Consider the following 16,951-nt stretch of genomic DNA (forward strand, 5'->3'; position numbering starts at 1 on the left):
GTGCTCCACCGAGTCTCAGGTGTCTGTCCGTTGGCTGATTCCTTCTCGGGACCACAGAAGGGCAACGGTCCAAAATAGAAGATAGACCTTACCTGGAACGTTAGCTGCCAACCTGGGCTGGGGCTGGGTACGTTACCTCGCCGCCGCAGCACAGCACGCCTCTCTCCCGATTCCCGAACGTTCCTATTCAACGGCTAGTTTTGACCCCATCTGCCTACTTAAACGCCCCCTCTGCCTCACCTCTTCCCCACCCACACCCAGCATAGCACACAGTCGTCTGCTCCCACAACTCTCCTCTCGCCACTCTACTCCAACCTTCCTGTCCTGTCAACAATGGCGTCCAGGGCGCTCCTTCTCTGCTCTTTCGTCGTTCTCGCCTTCGCGGCTGGATCGCAGGCCAAGGACTTCATCGTCGGCGGCCCCACTGACGGGTGGAAGGTGCCGGCGATGTCAGACGCGCTCAACAAGTGGGCATCGGCCAACCGTTTCCACATCGGCGACAACCTCGGTAAGTCATGCCACCACCAGGAATCGCTTCAGTCGCGTGTATACTAGCTAGTAGATACTTGTTAGTTGCAGATTCAATCACGTTTGCAGTTCCTGTGTCTCTCGAATTCCTCTGAATCTTTTTCTATGTCCAACGTAGTGTTCAAGTTCAACGCCGCGGCGGACTCGGTGCTAGAGGTCAGCCAGGACGACTACAACCGCTGCAGCACGGCCAGCCCCATCAACACCTACAAGGCCAGCGACGCCACCGTGCCGCTGCCGCGCTCCGGCCGGCGCTACTTCGTCAGCGGCACCCCCGGGAACTGCGACAAGGGCGAGCGCCTCATCGTCGTCGTCATGTCCGAGAAGCACGGCCGCCGCCCCGGTTCTGCGCCCGTCCCGGCTGCCGCGCCCGCTCAGTCCCCGCGGGCCGCCGGGCTCGTCCACGTGCCTGCCCCTGCCCCGGCGCCCGCGCCGGCTAAAGGTGCCGCCGCGAGGACGGCAGGCAGCGGTTCCCTGCTTCTCGGCGCTCTCCTCGGAGCCGCGCTCCTTGGGTTCTGAGTTCCTTGCCCTGTTCTTTAGGATCATGGATTCGCGGGTGGCCATTCTTTGATTAGTTTCTAGATCTGAAAACAAACAAAAAAATGTTCTTCTTCTGTCTGTAGAAGAAGACAGTGTTAGCGTGAAACATAATCATAAAAATAGGAAAAGGATTTGCTCCAATGGCCTACTTGAGATTTCAGTATTTTGGAATTTGTGTCTTTTTTATGATAGTACGGATCCAGGTTAACCAAGAAGTTATTTGAATCAAACGGAAGTAATCTATATCCAAATGAAACAGGGACGTCTTCCTCACAGTAAAAGAAAATCCCGACGAATAGTCAAAACAAAAAAAATTATCGTAACATGGATTAGTGAGAAAAAACTACCCCTTCTTTCAATAATAAACATCATATTTATTTTATCATAAAAATTAATTAATAAAATAAAGTAATATGCATTGAAGTAAATTAGTATTGGATTATATAACTACGGCTGAGTAAATTGGGACAAGTACTTGATTTGCATGAATACTTAAAGTAGAAAAACTAATAAAAGGTACAGCTGCTAAACAAGTTAAATTAGGGCGAATAAAAAGCTACAGCCAAAAAAAAAACGAGGAAGAAAAGTTGGTAGTGGTTTTAAAACTACTTTCTCCTGTGTGAGCATTTCTTCTATAAAAATACAAAGGCAAAAGCTTCTCTCGCCGCGAGGCAGAGAGAGCGATGAGCTCATTTTGGTGATACTCTTTCCGATTTTGGGATGGGGAGGCGGGGGGAGGGGGGGAGCTAAACTCTTACTCCTCAGTGCGAAGGTGGGAGAGCAAATTCCCATGGCGGCAAGGTGGGGACAACGACGACAATCTCGATTTGGGGAGAACGACAAGGATGATGAGATCTATTTGGGGAGGAGGACCAAGATAGTTTAGGCAAGGAGAGAACATGGGAGAAACCCATGGGGAGAAATAGATCTCATGTCTCAACCTAAAATAATAGGTAAATCTAATAATGTGGGCCCAACTTGAGGTGACCTTTTTCTAAAAGTCCAAACACTAGAACTTGTGCTCAGTAAAATTTGATAAAAGAAAATCCTCTGGACTATTGCAGAAGCAGCTCCATGCATATGAACAATTAACTTAACTTGGAACCATGTAAGGGTGTGCATGCAAAGACAAGCTCTAGAAGAATTGGCATGTGTGTCTATTCCATCTTGTTTTGCCATGTCACGAAAATATTTCAAGGACACGACAATATTTTGTCTTATACGATACAATGTTGTAATACTAGTGAATTAGCAAGCTAGTACTACTTTCCGCAATTTTATAATTCTAATTTATGGACATATTTCATACTTATTTACAAAGTGAAAAAGAGAGGAAATTGACGACGTAGCCTAGTGGTTTGGGGTCGCAATGGCGCACCTCACCGACGGGAGTTCGGTCCCAAAAACGAATTTCTAAAATTGTCACGTTAAGTCTCACTTCTACTATATTAGTACGTAGTATCTAGTCTCTTCCTTAATTTTTTTTTAAAGAGAGGAAATCTTGGCCATGTACTGCTCTTGGGGCGGCCACCCTGCGCTCAGAGTTGCGCGCTCACTTCCGAAGCGCGGAATACGAGTTGTTCCGAAAAAAACGAGTTGTTCCGGAAAATCGGGCGCGTAACTTTCAGTACTCCCGCCTCGCCTCGCCTGTAGTCCCATTTTCCTCTCCCCTCGCGACGGCGACGGCGGCGCGTCGCCGTCGGCGATTGGCTTCCACGCTCCGGACTCATCCACGCCGGCCTCGTATCGCCCTCGCCGTCGACATCGCCGCCGCCAGTCAGGTTTGTCCCTGAGCTCACCATGGCACCATCACCTCCACGGCTGACGGCTCCACGCCAGGCCCGCCGCACCCGCCCAGCCACACACAGCCGGCGGCACCACGCGCGCCGGCGCCGCCAAGCTCGGCACGCCGGATCTGCAGGGTGTCGATGTGAGCAGAGGGACGGAGAGAGGAGAGTCTCGGCGCGGCGGCCGGGTAGGAGGACAAAGGGAGCTCCAGGAGTGTCGCAATGGGAGCAGAGGGAGGGAGGCGATGCTGACGAGGAAGAATAGCTGAAGTAGGAAAATCAGGAGGAGCGGTGGAGAAGAATCCTATAGGAAGAAGAGGGCTACGGAGGGGAATGTGCTTGATTTGTACACGTATTATGAACTACTCCCTCCCTTCCATATTATCTAGATAAATCCAAATCGGCGACAACTAATATGGAACGGAGGGTATACAGGAGGAACAAATCTATGTGGTGCCATAAGAAACGCAAATTTATGTCGTAAAATATAGAAGATCATAGTGGGGTGAGGTTTGAGGAAGCTGCTGGAGAGAGGGAAACTTTAAGGTGGGCGTCTTTTGAGGGAGGCCCTCTATATGGGGAGATAGGGGGAGGGGTTTAGGGGGCCTCTTGGAGATGCTCTATCCTTCGCCGAGCTATAATTTTTAGATTGCTGCGTGTGTGTGCTCATTGGCCTATTGCTGCTCATGGGCATTGTGCAAATTGTTCATGCAGAGTCGAGAATAAGCAGCAGTGATCTGTCCCACTTGGTGGAATGCCTTGTTACTACGATGTTGATGACATCCTCATGGAGGAGGAGGTAATCTACTCGTTTAATCTTATGCTTCGCCTATGCTTATACCGATGGAGTGAATATGTTCTACTGAAAATTGCAGCCTATTTCGGTAGTTTTCCAAGTAACTGCAAATGGCGTCGGTCTGCTAGATCCTGGTGCTGAGAGAAACAGTGTAAGCATATGTCCAGTGGCTTTTGTGCATTTATGTTTATATATGTGTTATGTTAAACCTGGTGATGGGTGTTACAGGTAATGAGGGTAACACCTGAGTGTAGGAAGGCCATACCCCCTCATTACCTTAACAATGGTCAATGCTGTCAATTCTTCCGCTGCTCCAATTGTTATCGTACAATTTCCTTTTCAAATATGGTGCACTAGTTAAGTGATGTTTACTTGAGATGCATCGTACATAGTATTTCATTTTAATCTCTAAAACTAATCTGGAAAGCTAGTTGTTGGTGTGTCATATTCTGTAATGAACACCAACTGGGAGTTAGATTCTCAGTGTTGAGCACTTTAATGACCACCAATTTGAAAGAAATTAGGATATTTTCTGCAGTTCTGACAAAAAGAGAACTGACTATATTCTCTATGTTCAGGTTGAAAAGGGTGCGAAGGTCGACCTTCCATTGTGGCTTGCACACGGGATGCTGTCTCTAGAACAAGCGGTGTCAATAAATGTACCTCCTTGCTTCACCCAGAAGTAGGTTTCATTGTAATCTTTATTTACATTGTTCCATACACATCCATTTGTTGAGAGGGATCTATGTTTGTTATCATTCTCATCTCAACAAATTACATGCCAACTTGATAAAGTGCTCTTCAGTAGAATACACATTGCTTAGTTCTGTGGTTTGTGTTGCGTACTTTGTAGTATGTTTGGAGTTGAGATGTCTCTTAACATCAGATAGTGCTGCAGAACTCGGAAGGAGATCCAAGCTGATGCAGCTTGTGTTGATTTGAGGATTCGGTGCCCTTACTTTTATAAGCTAGGATGCAAGATTGTTCCTTTTTAAGTTCTGAATGACTTAAATTCTTTCTTCTTCGTTACAATGTTTTTGTATGATCTTTGTTAAAAATAGACAGGTACTCCATTATCACGTTGAATTTTGACAATCCTTAGATATGCTAACAATTGCTCTGTTTAACCTAGTAGTTTCCGTAATCATGTTGGCATACAGTACCACAATGCATTATTCTTTCTGCATTTGTTTCTGTTATTCAAATGTTTCTCCATGAACAAGATACTTCATTAGCATATCTATATCTCTTATAAAGCAAAACCCCACTAGAGGGTCATTTAAGTTGTCTATCTCAACATGCAAGCTATCCACATCATCCATTTTATTAGCCATCCAATCCATGTCATCCCCCACTAACATTCATTAATACTCTACATGCAAGCGACATCATGTATTTTTAAGCCATCCAATTATCCACATCATCAACTTTTAGCCGCCAACTACATAACCATTTCAAGTTAGTTTTTTTTAAGTTAGCCTCTTGACTATTTACGCCAATTGAATCATGCATGTTCCTACAAATAACATCCTATTCCAATCAACTTATATCCTTTTTGTTTTTTACAAAATAGAGTTATCGGAGAAATTCCCGCTGCAACGCTCGGGGTATCCTTCTAGTTGCCTTAAAACGAGATGAACTGCTGCAAGTTCAATTAGCAGCAATCTTATGCAGAAAATGCTGTTATGTTGTGGGTATGGCTTGAATAACTCCAGTGATTTCTAGTTATTTTAGCCTCATGGTCTGAGCATGCTTGGTATTTCTAATTCCACACTTAGCAGTAAGCTCCCCATTGTCTACTCGAACAAATGATTGATAATGAATATTCAGGTGTGGTTTCTTGCCTTAGTTTTAAGGTGTGAGGTCTAGTTCTTGGAAATGTTGATTAATTGATCTTCTCCGTTCATTTCGATCTGAATAATATAAAATATGGTTCCTTGCTGGTTCTGCTATTGTTACTGTGGCCCAACTACTATTTTACATAATATTATCATAAACCTGAAGAACTTCCTTTGGTGCTACCAGGTCGCTTTTGACATGTGTTGATTTCATGATCACGTATGATAATATGAGCTGAATACACCATAACTAAGTCTCCCTGGATAAAAAGCTATAACTATTTGACGTTTATCCCTTTCAAAGACATACTCTGCACGCTGTACCACAATCATCATAGTCTCCATCCTTCAAGCATCTCTACACTAAATTCTCTTGTGTCCTTCAATATTTGTTGCCACTAGAACATAAGGTATCGGATGTTTACTAGCTGCCTGTACCAATTGGTGTGTCGACTGGGTGAACATGTGGAGCTATCACTTCACGATGCATGCAAGGAGTCATCCTAATAGAGACTTGGGTTGGTCATGCCAGGAGCCATCCTAATAGAGACTTGGGTATTTCTTATGGTGCGGGTGATTCCATAAATAACGTTTAATGATTTACAGATTAGATATGCTGCATGTCAATTGCAGTACAAATGCGCACCATTTTGCAATGTGAATTATGTGACACATTCTGTTGGGTTTAGTGACAGCTTAGAGGTCAGAATTTCTTTATAAACAGGCCAGAAAGGTTATGAACTCCTCAACTTGCATGTTTGGCTGCATGACTAGCTTCCACGTGGGGGTAATTAAATTGGGCAAACCCATCACATTCAATTATAAGATTCCCTGCAAGTGGCAGTCCTCACTTCTGTTTTCACAAATTTTTCCAGCTCTGTAAAATGGTGTTCTGTATTGCCTTGGTACTTCATATGCTGAAGATAGGGATGCACCAAATTATTACCTAGTGATGTCTAGTCATCTTATATATTATTGTCGAGTGATGCTCTTAAAGCATTTGAACTGAAGCCAATATTTGTAAGAGAGCAATGAAAACCTGTTAACCTGTGGAACAAGATATTTGTCTTCTTCACTAGTCTAGTAACTCTTAATCATTCGTATGAGGTGAGACATGTATACAGTGGATGATCGAGTATTTCAGAGAAATGTAGGGCTGTCAAAGTCCAGATGTCTACCTTAAAGTTCAGTGAAATAGGGTCATCATACAGTTCGCTGTGACGCATGTATAAATTATATCATGATTGCAGTTTTTTTCACTTAAATTATACTTTCTCACTCCCTCTGATCCAAATTTATTGACTCCACTTTGTCTAGATACGGATGTATCTAAATGCATTTGTTGAGTAGATACATCTATATTTAGACAAAGTTGAGTCAACTAATATGAATCAGAGGGAGTATTATAAAGGTAAAACTTAATCATATCCCTTAATGGTTTATTTGTTTGCATGATTTCATCAACAGGGTGAGTGATAAGAGCATTGGCCAGTTCTTGCGCTATGCATTCACCAGTAGGTACAAGGAGATACTAAGCAAGTCGCACAGCTCTTCCACAATGACAGTGCCCAAGTTTGCCTCACGCCTTACAACAGAAGAAGCTCAAGGTACAAACTTCTCCCTGCTGAACTTACTCTTTTGCTAGTCATCCATTTATCTTGTGGTGAGATAACACCTACTATTGCCCGGGTTAACTTATCTTCGTTCACTGTGAAGTGTTCGAATCTGCTAGGGAATCGATGGCTGCTTTCAAGAGATGGCGTGTTGGGGGTGCAAGGCTACAGAAGGCATCCATTCTTGGCAGGAAGAGGAAGACAAAACTTCCTGATGGGTCCTCTACGGCCTGAAAAGTAGCTGTGTTTACCGCTGGAATGAAGCATTAGAGCTACTGGTTGATCCGGTACTGTAGTGAAAGGAAAAAAAACCGAGGCAATTCCGTTATGAGATCAGACATCAAATATCTTACTTAAATTAGCTCATATTCCCATGACCTGCAAGGAAATACTACCAACTTATTTATTTTTTCTATGACAGCAACCAACTTATCTGTTTGTATGGAAAAGCCCCAACTGTCTATAAAGCAGCAAGCTAGTGTTGCTGATGTCGGACTTTGGCGGGGTTTGAAGCTACAACTGCTGCATATATATGGGCATTGCAAATGCAATTCAAAACATGATTCTGTTTCATGGTGAGAAAAACACACTGCACCATCGGGATATCTATTTTGGTTCATAAGTGTAAGTGCATTCATTGGCCAAAAATATATTTCAAAATCTTTTTTAAAATGAAAATAAATTCTAGGTGTACATCTGGCCATTCTATGTTGGCACACAAAATCTTGTGAAAAAATAACATTTTATGTGACTTGTGTAAAAAGACAATTTTAGGTGCTTCAAAATAGCTTCCCATGAGATTTTCTTTTTGTCCTTTTTTACATAGCCCACAAAAAATGTTTTTTTTTCCAACAAATTTTTGTGTGCAAGCACAACATGTCCAGATGTACCTCCAGCTTTATTTGAGAATTGTTTAACATTTTGAAAGAAATTTGAAACACATTTTTCATAATAGGTGCATCTGGACCTATGACCCAAAACACCATGCCCCGGCACCATCCTATTTCACAATCAGGAAATTTTAAAAATTATTTCGTGTAACAAAGCAAGTAATCAACAGTGATTAGAAAATCTAAAGGTATAATTGCTGCACCCCCATGGGGTTCTCACAGCGCTTTGAGCTTCTGGAGCGTCCGATTTTTTCGTATGTGTAATCTGGTCCGTTCGTTCTCAGCTGAGAGCAAGGGTGTTGGTTGGTCCTCCTGCTAGATAAAGCCATGCAACAGCCCTGTCTTACCCCGCCTGAGACTGCTCGTGGGTCCCACCTTCGGCCGGGTCCGCTCGTCGGCCGCTGCGGCTGGCAGTTGGTTTGGTCACGCGCGTGGAAAAGATCTCCACGGCAGGGGTAATTTCGGGTTTTCCTCCTCCCTGCCTGAGATGAGACAAAACCAGAGAATCCCAGGCCAAACCCTACCCATTCGTCCTCCTCTCCACTCGCGCACCCACCCTCCGCATCGAGCCGCCGCCCGTGCCCTGGCTTCTCCTCTGCGCCGGCGCTGCCACCCCCACCCCCTCCTCTACGCCGGCGCCACAGCTCTTCCCCCTCCCGTGCTTATCATTCCTTCTCCTCTCCCCAATCCCCACGTTCCTCCTCTCCCCAATCTCCAATTCGTCCATCTATTCTTGGTCATTCAGGTCTTGATCTGTGGGCAGAGATGGGATGGAGGGACGACAAGGCTGCTGGGATGAGGGGAGTCGACTTCCAGCGGCCTAGAGGAAGAGGTCCTGAGCGGTAGAGGAGGGGCTTCACCGGCAGCGCGGGAGGATCTCCGTGCGCCTTCGGTCCCGCTCGCGCCGCCGCCACAAGCTGCAGCGTTGCCGGGAGGAGCACTCCGTCCCCTACAGCCTGCTGGCTGGCTCAGCCGCATCTCCCGATGCCAAATCCTCTCTCTCCATCCCTTTTGGTTCTTGATTTTGGTTTCTTTGAGATTTTTCTTTTGCTTTTCCTGAGATTTGTTCGCTCTTGTGCTCTATTTCATAATAGATTTGTTCTGTATTTTCGTTTTTTTATTCCCCTCCCCTGCATCCTCGTGCCTTTTTCCACGGACTCACCTTCTTGGTGCTCATCGTTAGGTTGATGGTGGTGTACTGACGCCAGTGAGAACTACGAGGAGGAAGAGAACACAAAGAGAGAGATGGAGCGGCAAGACTACAAGATCCCACGTATCTCTCTCTCTCTCTCTCTCTCTCTCTCTCTCTCAATCTCACTGCTGCCAGGCTTAGATCCCTATCATGCATTTTCTCTTCTAAGAGATACATCTTGTAGATGCAAGTCGAGATAAGAGAGAAGGGACAGGTTCAGGTACATATCTTCCGGAGTTCCCATCCAGGATCTGCATTAGTCCACAACCCCTTAATTTTCTGCTCTCCTTTTGTTTGCTCATATCCAATACTGGATTCAGATTAGCACTCCACATCCTATGGCAGTTGGCACGCTAGGACATGGGAAAGCTCAGCTCAGCCGGTAGCCATGATGCACCCCCCTTCCCAAATTTTCAAGTAAGTTATTTTTTGTTTAAGTGCAATTGATGAATTTGTCCTATGGGTGGATATTATTTTTGTAAAAATATGATTTATTTTTCATATCAAATTACATATGAGGTGTCAAAGGAGGCAACTGAGCAGAGCATGAAACACAGGTGTTTCCTTCTTCCTGGTTCTGTTGAACACTGGTGTTTATTTATCTTAAGCATGCCACATCAGTGCTGGATTTATTTTACTTTTACAGCTTTTTGATGGAAGATTGTTGATTGATACTGCCATGTGTTTCTTACTCACAATTAATCGGGGTTTTTAGATCGGTTCTGTCATGTCTTTGCTCATTACCTAAATATTTGTAACTCCTCGCTGCATATTATCCTTCCTGGACTGACTAAATTGACGCCGATAGAGCAGGTTTTCGCAGTGCTATTTGTTAAGATGGAGACCAGCTGACCTTAATTACCCAAAAGTGTTACTTTCAGCGTTCTACTTTACTCACATCTTTTATTGGACATGGCAAACTGTTAAAGTGCTGGAATGCTGCCAGTCTACTGGGCTTTTGAATATTTAATTCTATTTGGTTCATCTAGATTGTTTCGAATGCACAGTGAGGACGAGCTTCTGGGTTCCGCAGCTTGAATGGTGTGGAGCTCCATCACTTTTGCTGAATGGCTCACCAAACCATTGTTTCTACAGCCTGTGATCAGTAGCGGAGCTTGACAAAGAAATCAGGGCGGGCCAAAATATTTTTTTAGAGAGAAAACACTAGGGAAAAGCGGGATTAGATAAGACTAATTATGTTTTAAGGCTGAATAATAGGATAGATGGGCGGGCCATGGCACAGGTTTGCTTCAACTAAGCTCCTCCACTGCCTGTGATGTTGATCGAGGTTTGTCAAACTTGAGCATCCATCTTCTTTGTGTGTCTTTTTGGTTGTTCGCGAAACCCACAGGAATAAGCTGATTAATTAGTTGTATGCATTAACGAATTTACTCTAACAAATATGTGAAAGATGAAGCTGAACCTCACTTAAACTATTTCACGAAATTGCAGGCTAAATCTTAAAGTTGTGTGCAAGACAAAAAAAAAGAGCTTTGAGATAATTCAGTTACGAACAAATGTTATCTTAAGTTTGGTTTCCCTTATTACTTACCTGATTTTACAATGGTTTTGTATAAACCATATCTCATTGATGTGCTCATTAGTCATTTCTGCTAATATTGTGGCAGAAGCACAAATGGATACAAGTTCACCTCATAGTGCCCTTGAAAAACTAAGATTGCAACTGCTGGTAGGCCTTTGAATCCGACATTTGGAAAGTAAACCTATAAGAGTATTTATATTTCTTAGTGTGTATACAAAGATTTCTGTTCAGATGTGCATAGCTATACCATTACAGTGAGATTTATTGTGTAAATTTGATCATGTATCTTCTCATAGTGATGAAATGATGGTTGATAATTCATATAGGTGGCCTCAAGGCCTTATTCGTGTTCAGTTTTTCTTATGTATATGCTAACATTATAGGTGGCCTCAAGGCATTATATGCATACAAATCTTCAGGGTGTTTTTATTTATAATCTACATTTCGTCATCAGTTAAGATATAATGTATAGGTAATTTTTTCTATGAATTTGTAGTCCTATGATGTCTGCATATTCCTTTCACAATGATGAGCTCTCTGACCATGCCAGCATGGCAAAAGTGACATAGTTTGAGGAAACATTGCGGTAAAGTCCCTTTGGGTCATGTCGTTTGTTTTATCTGATTCTTTTGTTGATTGTATGGAGGGCAAAAGTGTATGAAATTAATAGATAGAAATAGTTCTCACGTAATGGAATCAAGGTACTGAATAAGAGTTATTTGTTGTCTTTCATAGTGATATTGAGTTTTAATTGTTCTCTAGAAATTTTCTTTCTTGCCTCCTTATTGTGTATTTGCAATTTTAGACTTTAAGTCTTCATTTCTTGCCTCCTTTCCTCAAATTGCGATGTTTCTAAGTTTGCACTATACTTACCGATGGTTCAGTGTGGGGGAAAAGAATTATGTGGGAAAATACAAATTTCCCTTGCTGATGATGCTGTGAAGTATAGTTTGATGAAAGTAAATTACTTGTGGTCTTACAGTGAGTGAAGTGAAGTTGGATGAGGGGAGTGGGTGTGTCATATGCGCCTCTGCCCTGGGGGCTGGGTCGCTGGCTCATTGCCTGCTCTAGGCTGTTGGTGCAGTATTGCTGAACCTCCATGTTGCTTCCCTAAACTATACCACGGTTGATGGGACCCTGATACAAAAAAGAGTCAGGGTGCCGAAGGGAATGGGCGTTTGCAGTGTTGCCGGGTGGCTAAGCTTACACCTAGAAATTTTTAGTTTTTCCCTGAAGCTGGGTGGGCCACGGCTCAATTTGGCCCTCAGTAGCTTCGCCGGTGCTCCCAAACAACGTCGGTGATGTCTCAAAACAGGAGCTTGACTATCGCATCCATGTTGCATCTGTACAGGTGTTTAAACCCCCATCTAATCCCCTTCCCTCATTCATCTCTATATTTTTCAATTGTGGCCCCATTGTCATCTTTTGTCTCTCTACAGGTTTTCAAGAATGTATCCGTTTGCATATTACTTGCAATAAATTGACACTGGGACAAGATTTCGTAATTCGTTTGGTTGCTTCTGTACGGCAATCCTTATTTTCAAGGTGTGTATTTCGTCATTTTTAGTTTTTTACTATTTGTTTCCTATCTCCTATTGCTCTCTGCATTTGAATTATTTCAGATTCTCCTATGTCAACATGCAATCGATTGTTTAGTTAGCTTAGTGAATAAGTGTTTCTATTTTGTTTGTTCACTGTCTCTATATTTTATAATTTGCGGAGGAAGTACTAGGGAAGGTTGGAGCTCTGTTTCTTGATTGCCAAAATATTACATGGGCCTAATTCGTAGTTCTGATGATGTCCTGAATTTGGGTGTTCAAAAGATTAAATGATTATGTGTAGAACTTTATCTTGATCCAATATAGGAGATACCTGCTTCCACATGCAATTTTGCCGGTAAATAGCATGAGATTTGAAATGTGTGTTGCCTGATGTTTACAAATGAGAAGCGTAATTAGTTTTTTTAGTTACACTAACAAGCTTTGTTGAAAGCTTGATGGTTCATTTTGCTTCGTGTTTACTAGATCTCTGTCATGTGCGGAGTGGATAGAGAGGTCATCAACAGTTGATGACTGACTCAGAGGAGTCGTTTTCCTTGTCCTAGTGATTAATTCATGCTTATTACTACTTTGGGTTTTTATTATCCCTCCCTGATGATCCCTAACAAATCTTAAATATCACATGTAACTGGGCGGAGCAGTGACACTAGCGCAGCTGCTCCCTAGTACACAAATTGGTTCTTTGTTGTCCAAGGGGTATTACTGTTCTGATTTTGTGTAATGTTTTTCTTTTCATCTGGTATGCAAGGTCGTGGGGCTCAGTGGTCAACGTGGCCGTCGCCGTCATCGGTTCTCCTTGTCTTCAGGCCCGAAGTTTGGCTCAGATTTGGAAACAAGGTAAGTTATGTTTATTTTCTCCTCGGTTCTTGCACAGTTATGTGCTTCTGCTCCTAGAATAATATGTAGAGAAGAAATACGGAAAGTATTATAGCAACAGTACACGTCATCGTTCTTTAAGAGTTTGAGTTAGGTACTGGAGAACCTAACTTAAAATCTACAATAGGTTCTTCAGGTTTCTAAGGAGAACACTTAACACACATGAACAAATTAGAAGGGGAGAGGGGTATAAGAAATGTTCATATATGTACAGAAGGACTAAACATGTGGGGTACTTTAAAAAAATCAGGATCTACAAACAGAGAAGCAGCATATAGGATCTTATTTCAAGCCTGGTATACCATGAAATCTTGGGGGCTGGGTAATAGCCTCTGTGTCTTAATGATATAAAACATATTTAGCCATTTCTAAATACAAAAATAGATCATTGTCTCGAGGTAACTGTATAACTAAATATTTCTTTTGTATGATGTGTAGCTGATTGTGCAGAAGAACAAGACTTGTGAATACATTTAAATATTTGACATCATCTCATATCAACCATTTGTCGAGGGAGAAACATTGATATAACTGTATATAATGAATATGAATGAGACCTGTAGTAGAAGATTATGCCGCAGTAATCAACTGATCTGCCCTGTTAGTCAGCTTATTATGATCTTAAATTTTGAATTTTGACCCGACACCTTCCTAAAATATCTTTGTACAATCTACTGGAGTTCATGTTTTTTATTTATTACAACGGGGAGTATAGTTGACTTATTCACGGGACTGATCCTTAGACTTCTGTAATGGTAAGAATGTTTCGTATTATCTTCTATTATTTCTGAGTTCAGATTTTGTTTTGGCAGACCAAAACAATTCATATACATTCGAAACTTATGAAGATAAAGCATGGAAAGTATAAGCTATATGTACAGAACATCCATTGGAGAACATTTCCATGCTTGTGAACAGATGGAATGTACAACACCTCAAGTGAGCTTCTTCTCTTCTTAATTAATCCAGATCCAGGTTTGAATCGTTGCTGAGTGCCCAGATTTAAATGAGTGCCCAGATTTTTTGCTTATGATAGGTACTGGCTTTCTTTTGAATATTGTTGCAGATAAAGTACTAAAATCAATGTAGCATTATCAATTAGGTATGGTTAGTATCTATAGCAGTAGCGGGTGAGAACTAAATCCTGTTTACTCTACAAAGGTCTTTTAATCAGTGAGTTATATCTTTCTGACAGATATACACATGATGCACCCGTTTTTGCTTATGATAGGTTCTCACTTGCTTTTTAATAGTTGATGTCAACCTCTTAAATTATGGAAGACTTTCTTCGTGGCTATTATTACAGCTGTTAGACTCAACCCTTTCCTGTCTTGATAGCTCAAAATAATTTTTATTTCCCATCGTTAGCATATGCTCTCCTCTCCTAGGCAGTAGTTTTTCGCCATGCCCTCATGTATATTTGTGTTACAAATTCAGCTCTGCCTTTGTGTGTTTCAGAGGGTGTTGCCACCGAAGTCAGGTGTTTGCCTTTTCTCCACCCTGTAATTTTTTGTTTACATAAATGTTTGCATGTTCTGTTTCTAAAGGGTATTTTTCATGTTTTGTGTTGGTTGGGTTCTTTTCATTTTATCCCTTCCATACCACATGGTGTTCTGCTATTCATTTGTTGTGGTTGGTTGCTTCACAGTGTCATTTTCCCTCCTATTCCTACCAATGCCCAAGGTGGGTGGTGATGTTTCTGTCCATGGAGGCGTTGCTGATCTCAAGTTACAAACATAGATAAACTTTTGACTCTATTCATGTGTCTGTAATATCCATGAAAGTATCCCTGCTCATTGGTTTATTTCCAGATTGTTAGTTCTTCATGTATGTATGGACAATGTTGTCAGCAATATTGCAAATAGTTTAGATGATATCTCGAATTAAGGTTCGCTTGAAATTTTCAATGTGCACCTCATATCTGTTCATTTATGGTGGGGTATCTGTTCTTCTGCACATAGACGAATAGGATCTAATCAAATGTTTAATTGTTGGTATTTATTGGTGGACTAACGAAAGAGCTGATTCAAGTTGTAGGCCTGTTGAAAGGATGAAAGAATTCAGGTTAGAGCCCTGTTGAAAGGATGAAAGGATGACAGGTTATAGAGCTGTTGAAAGCATGAAAGAATTCGGGTTGAGGCCCTTTGAAAGGATGAAAGTATTCAGGTTGTAGCCCTATTCTCTGCTTCGTGAACTGATGAAAGGCTGCCCAGGCATCACACCATTCAAGTAGTGGCTCAAGTTGGCGATTTATAGATCTATAGCTAAGTTGCATCATGCGGTGAACATGAAGAGTTAAGAAACTATTGAAATGACATGGTTTGGTAGCGTGCTATACCGAATTGTCCCATAGGCAGCCTATGTAGATGTTGCTTTTTGTTGTTCCTTTCTCACTTGTGTTGCTCTTGCTAGAACCATCGAGCGTTTGTGTGCCTTACCTAAATTTTATCATATTGACTTCGTTTTTGTAAAGCCCAATAATCATTTCAATACCTTATTTATTTCTATGTTATACTAAAATATTAATCTACCTGAATTTCATGGGGATCGTGCCCTAAGGACTGGTACCAACTGAAAGGCGTTTATCATTTTGGAATGTGCTCAGGGGTATGTATAAATTGTTGTTAGATTCCTGTAGTGGTCGTAGTGCTTCATATTGAACCATATTACGTCTTAGATCTAATCATCATATTATTACGCTTGAAATTAGTTTGACTTTTTCGGAATTTTAATATGAAAAACAGGAAACACGTGCAAAACCTGAAAAATGTATTATCATATTGGCAGCTATTTTTATCACTGGTATGCAAAATAAATTTGGCATGAGCTTCACGGGATCGTGCGCCAAGGCGCACATCAAAATCTAGTAGTTAATAGAGTATACATGGGCATTCTTTGGTCTGGGTTGGGTTGAACAAAGCCTTGCGCAAAAAAAATCAAGGTCTGGCCCGTCCTGACTATTGGGCCAAACTTCAAGGCCCAAGCTCGGCCCATCATTGCAAAAGTCCGTCGGGTCTTGGGCCAGGCCTCTTTCCTATTTCACTAATTTGTCAAGCCTAGGCCTGACCTGTCCTTGCCATCATGTTTGAATTTTCGGCCCAGGCCTGGCCTGTGGGTTTAATCAGGCCCGGCCCGGCCCCGGTCTTTCGGGCCGACCGAGATAGGCTGCCCATGGTCAGCTATAAGAGAGAGTAGGCCCTCTAGAAGTCCATGTCATTGCAAATTTCTACTCTGTTCACTCCTATGTACTCTTAGCATTGAAAACTAAGAGCAACTCTACCAGATCTTCTAAAATTCCATCTTCTAATTGGTTACCTCTAAAACAATCTTACTTCCTTTTCATTAAGGGGAGCGGAAAAAAACATAGAGGGGGTTCTGCTTTTTGTATATTCAATTCGCAGGATAAAAGAAACGTAGGAATAGGATAAACATAAGATTTCAATGGAATGCCTACTATAATCCTACAGAAATTCATATAAACCAAAATTTCTTTGATTCCACCACATGAAAATCAAATGATTCTCAAAAAGAGGTAGAATGGATGTTAGATTCCTTATGAAATCTAGTGCAAATGATTGCTTAGGAAATTTCCTATGAGAATTAATCCTACAAATTAAACAACCATCATTGATTTTTTCCTATTTCCTATAAGATTTAACTGTGCAAATTTACTATGCAAATCCTTTTAATCAAACATGCCCTTGTTGCGAAACATTTCAAGGAAACCCCACGAGGACCAAAGCCCTATGCATATCCTTTGAATCGAGGGCGCCATAGCCTGGCTGGCAA

General features: G+C 42.0%; 2 protein-coding genes and 2 long non-coding RNA genes across 6 annotated transcripts; all 4 read left to right on the top strand.

The window, feature by feature from the left end:
• Positions 1-269: 269 nt before the first annotated feature.
• On the top strand, positions 270-1,047 carry LOC124666053 (early nodulin-like protein 3). The gene is made up of 2 exons (XM_047203402.1): positions 270-508; positions 647-1,047. Exons 1-2 carry the CDS (start codon positions 334-336, stop codon positions 1,045-1,047), a joined length of 576 nt encoding a protein of 191 aa, XP_047059358.1. The 5' UTR covers positions 270-333.
• A 1,713-nt stretch (positions 1,048-2,760) lies between these two features.
• LOC124684748 (probable DNA replication complex GINS protein PSF3) lies at positions 2,761-7,542 on the top strand. 2 transcript variants are annotated; one of them, XM_047219008.1, is made up of 7 exons: positions 2,761-2,849; positions 3,570-3,654; positions 3,731-3,802; positions 4,230-4,333; positions 4,550-4,642; positions 6,957-7,096; positions 7,206-7,542. In XM_047219008.1, the coding sequence occupies exons 2-7, from the start codon at positions 3,610-3,612 to the stop codon at positions 7,334-7,336; spliced, it is 585 nt and encodes a 194-aa protein (XP_047074964.1). In that variant the 5' UTR covers positions 2,761-2,849; positions 3,570-3,609; the 3' UTR covers positions 7,337-7,542. The 2 variants fall into 2 exon arrangements, with proteins under 2 accessions (XP_047074964.1, XP_047074965.1); XM_047219009.1 differs by lacking the exon at positions 4,550-4,642.
• A 1,418-nt stretch (positions 7,543-8,960) lies between these two features.
• On the top strand, positions 8,961-10,640 carry LOC124684751. Its single transcript, XR_006997140.1, has 3 exons — positions 8,961-9,265; positions 9,369-9,404; positions 9,505-10,640. It is a non-coding gene; the product is annotated as an uncharacterized LOC124684751 (long non-coding RNA).
• An 88-nt stretch (positions 10,641-10,728) lies between these two features.
• On the top strand, positions 10,729-15,590 carry LOC124684750. 2 transcript variants are annotated; one of them, XR_006997139.1, is made up of 5 exons: positions 10,729-12,078; positions 12,167-12,272; positions 13,035-13,123; positions 13,975-14,101; positions 14,811-15,590. It is a non-coding gene; the product is annotated as an uncharacterized LOC124684750 (long non-coding RNA). The 2 variants fall into 2 exon arrangements; XR_006997138.1 differs by having other exon boundaries at positions 13,975-15,590.
• The last annotated feature ends 1,361 nt before the right edge of the window (positions 15,591-16,951 follow it).

Source organism: Lolium rigidum, chromosome 1 (assembly GCF_022539505.1).
Source record: "Lolium rigidum isolate FL_2022 chromosome 1, APGP_CSIRO_Lrig_0.1, whole genome shotgun sequence".
Taxonomy (NCBI): Eukaryota; Viridiplantae; Streptophyta; class Magnoliopsida; order Poales; family Poaceae; genus Lolium; species Lolium rigidum.

Bases quoted from the DNA above. Each gene is read 5' to 3' on its own strand.
- LOC124666053 (XM_047203402.1), top strand. From the start codon at position 334: ATGGCGTCCAGGGCGCTCCTTCTCTGCTCTTTCGTCGTTCTCGCCTTC. The intron at 509-646 runs GTAAGTCATGCC...TGTCCAACGTAG, and splicing joins CCACATCGGCGACAACCTCG to TGTTCAAGTTCAACGCCGCG.
- LOC124684748 (XM_047219008.1), top strand. From the start codon at position 3,610: ATGCCTTGTTACTACGATGTTGATGACATCCTCATGGAGGAGGAG. The intron at 4,334-4,549 runs GTAGGTTTCATT...ATAGTGCTGCAG, and splicing joins CCTCCTTGCTTCACCCAGAA to AACTCGGAAGGAGATCCAAG. The intron at 7,097-7,205 runs GTACAAACTTCT...TTCACTGTGAAG, and splicing joins TACAACAGAAGAAGCTCAAG to TGTTCGAATCTGCTAGGGAA.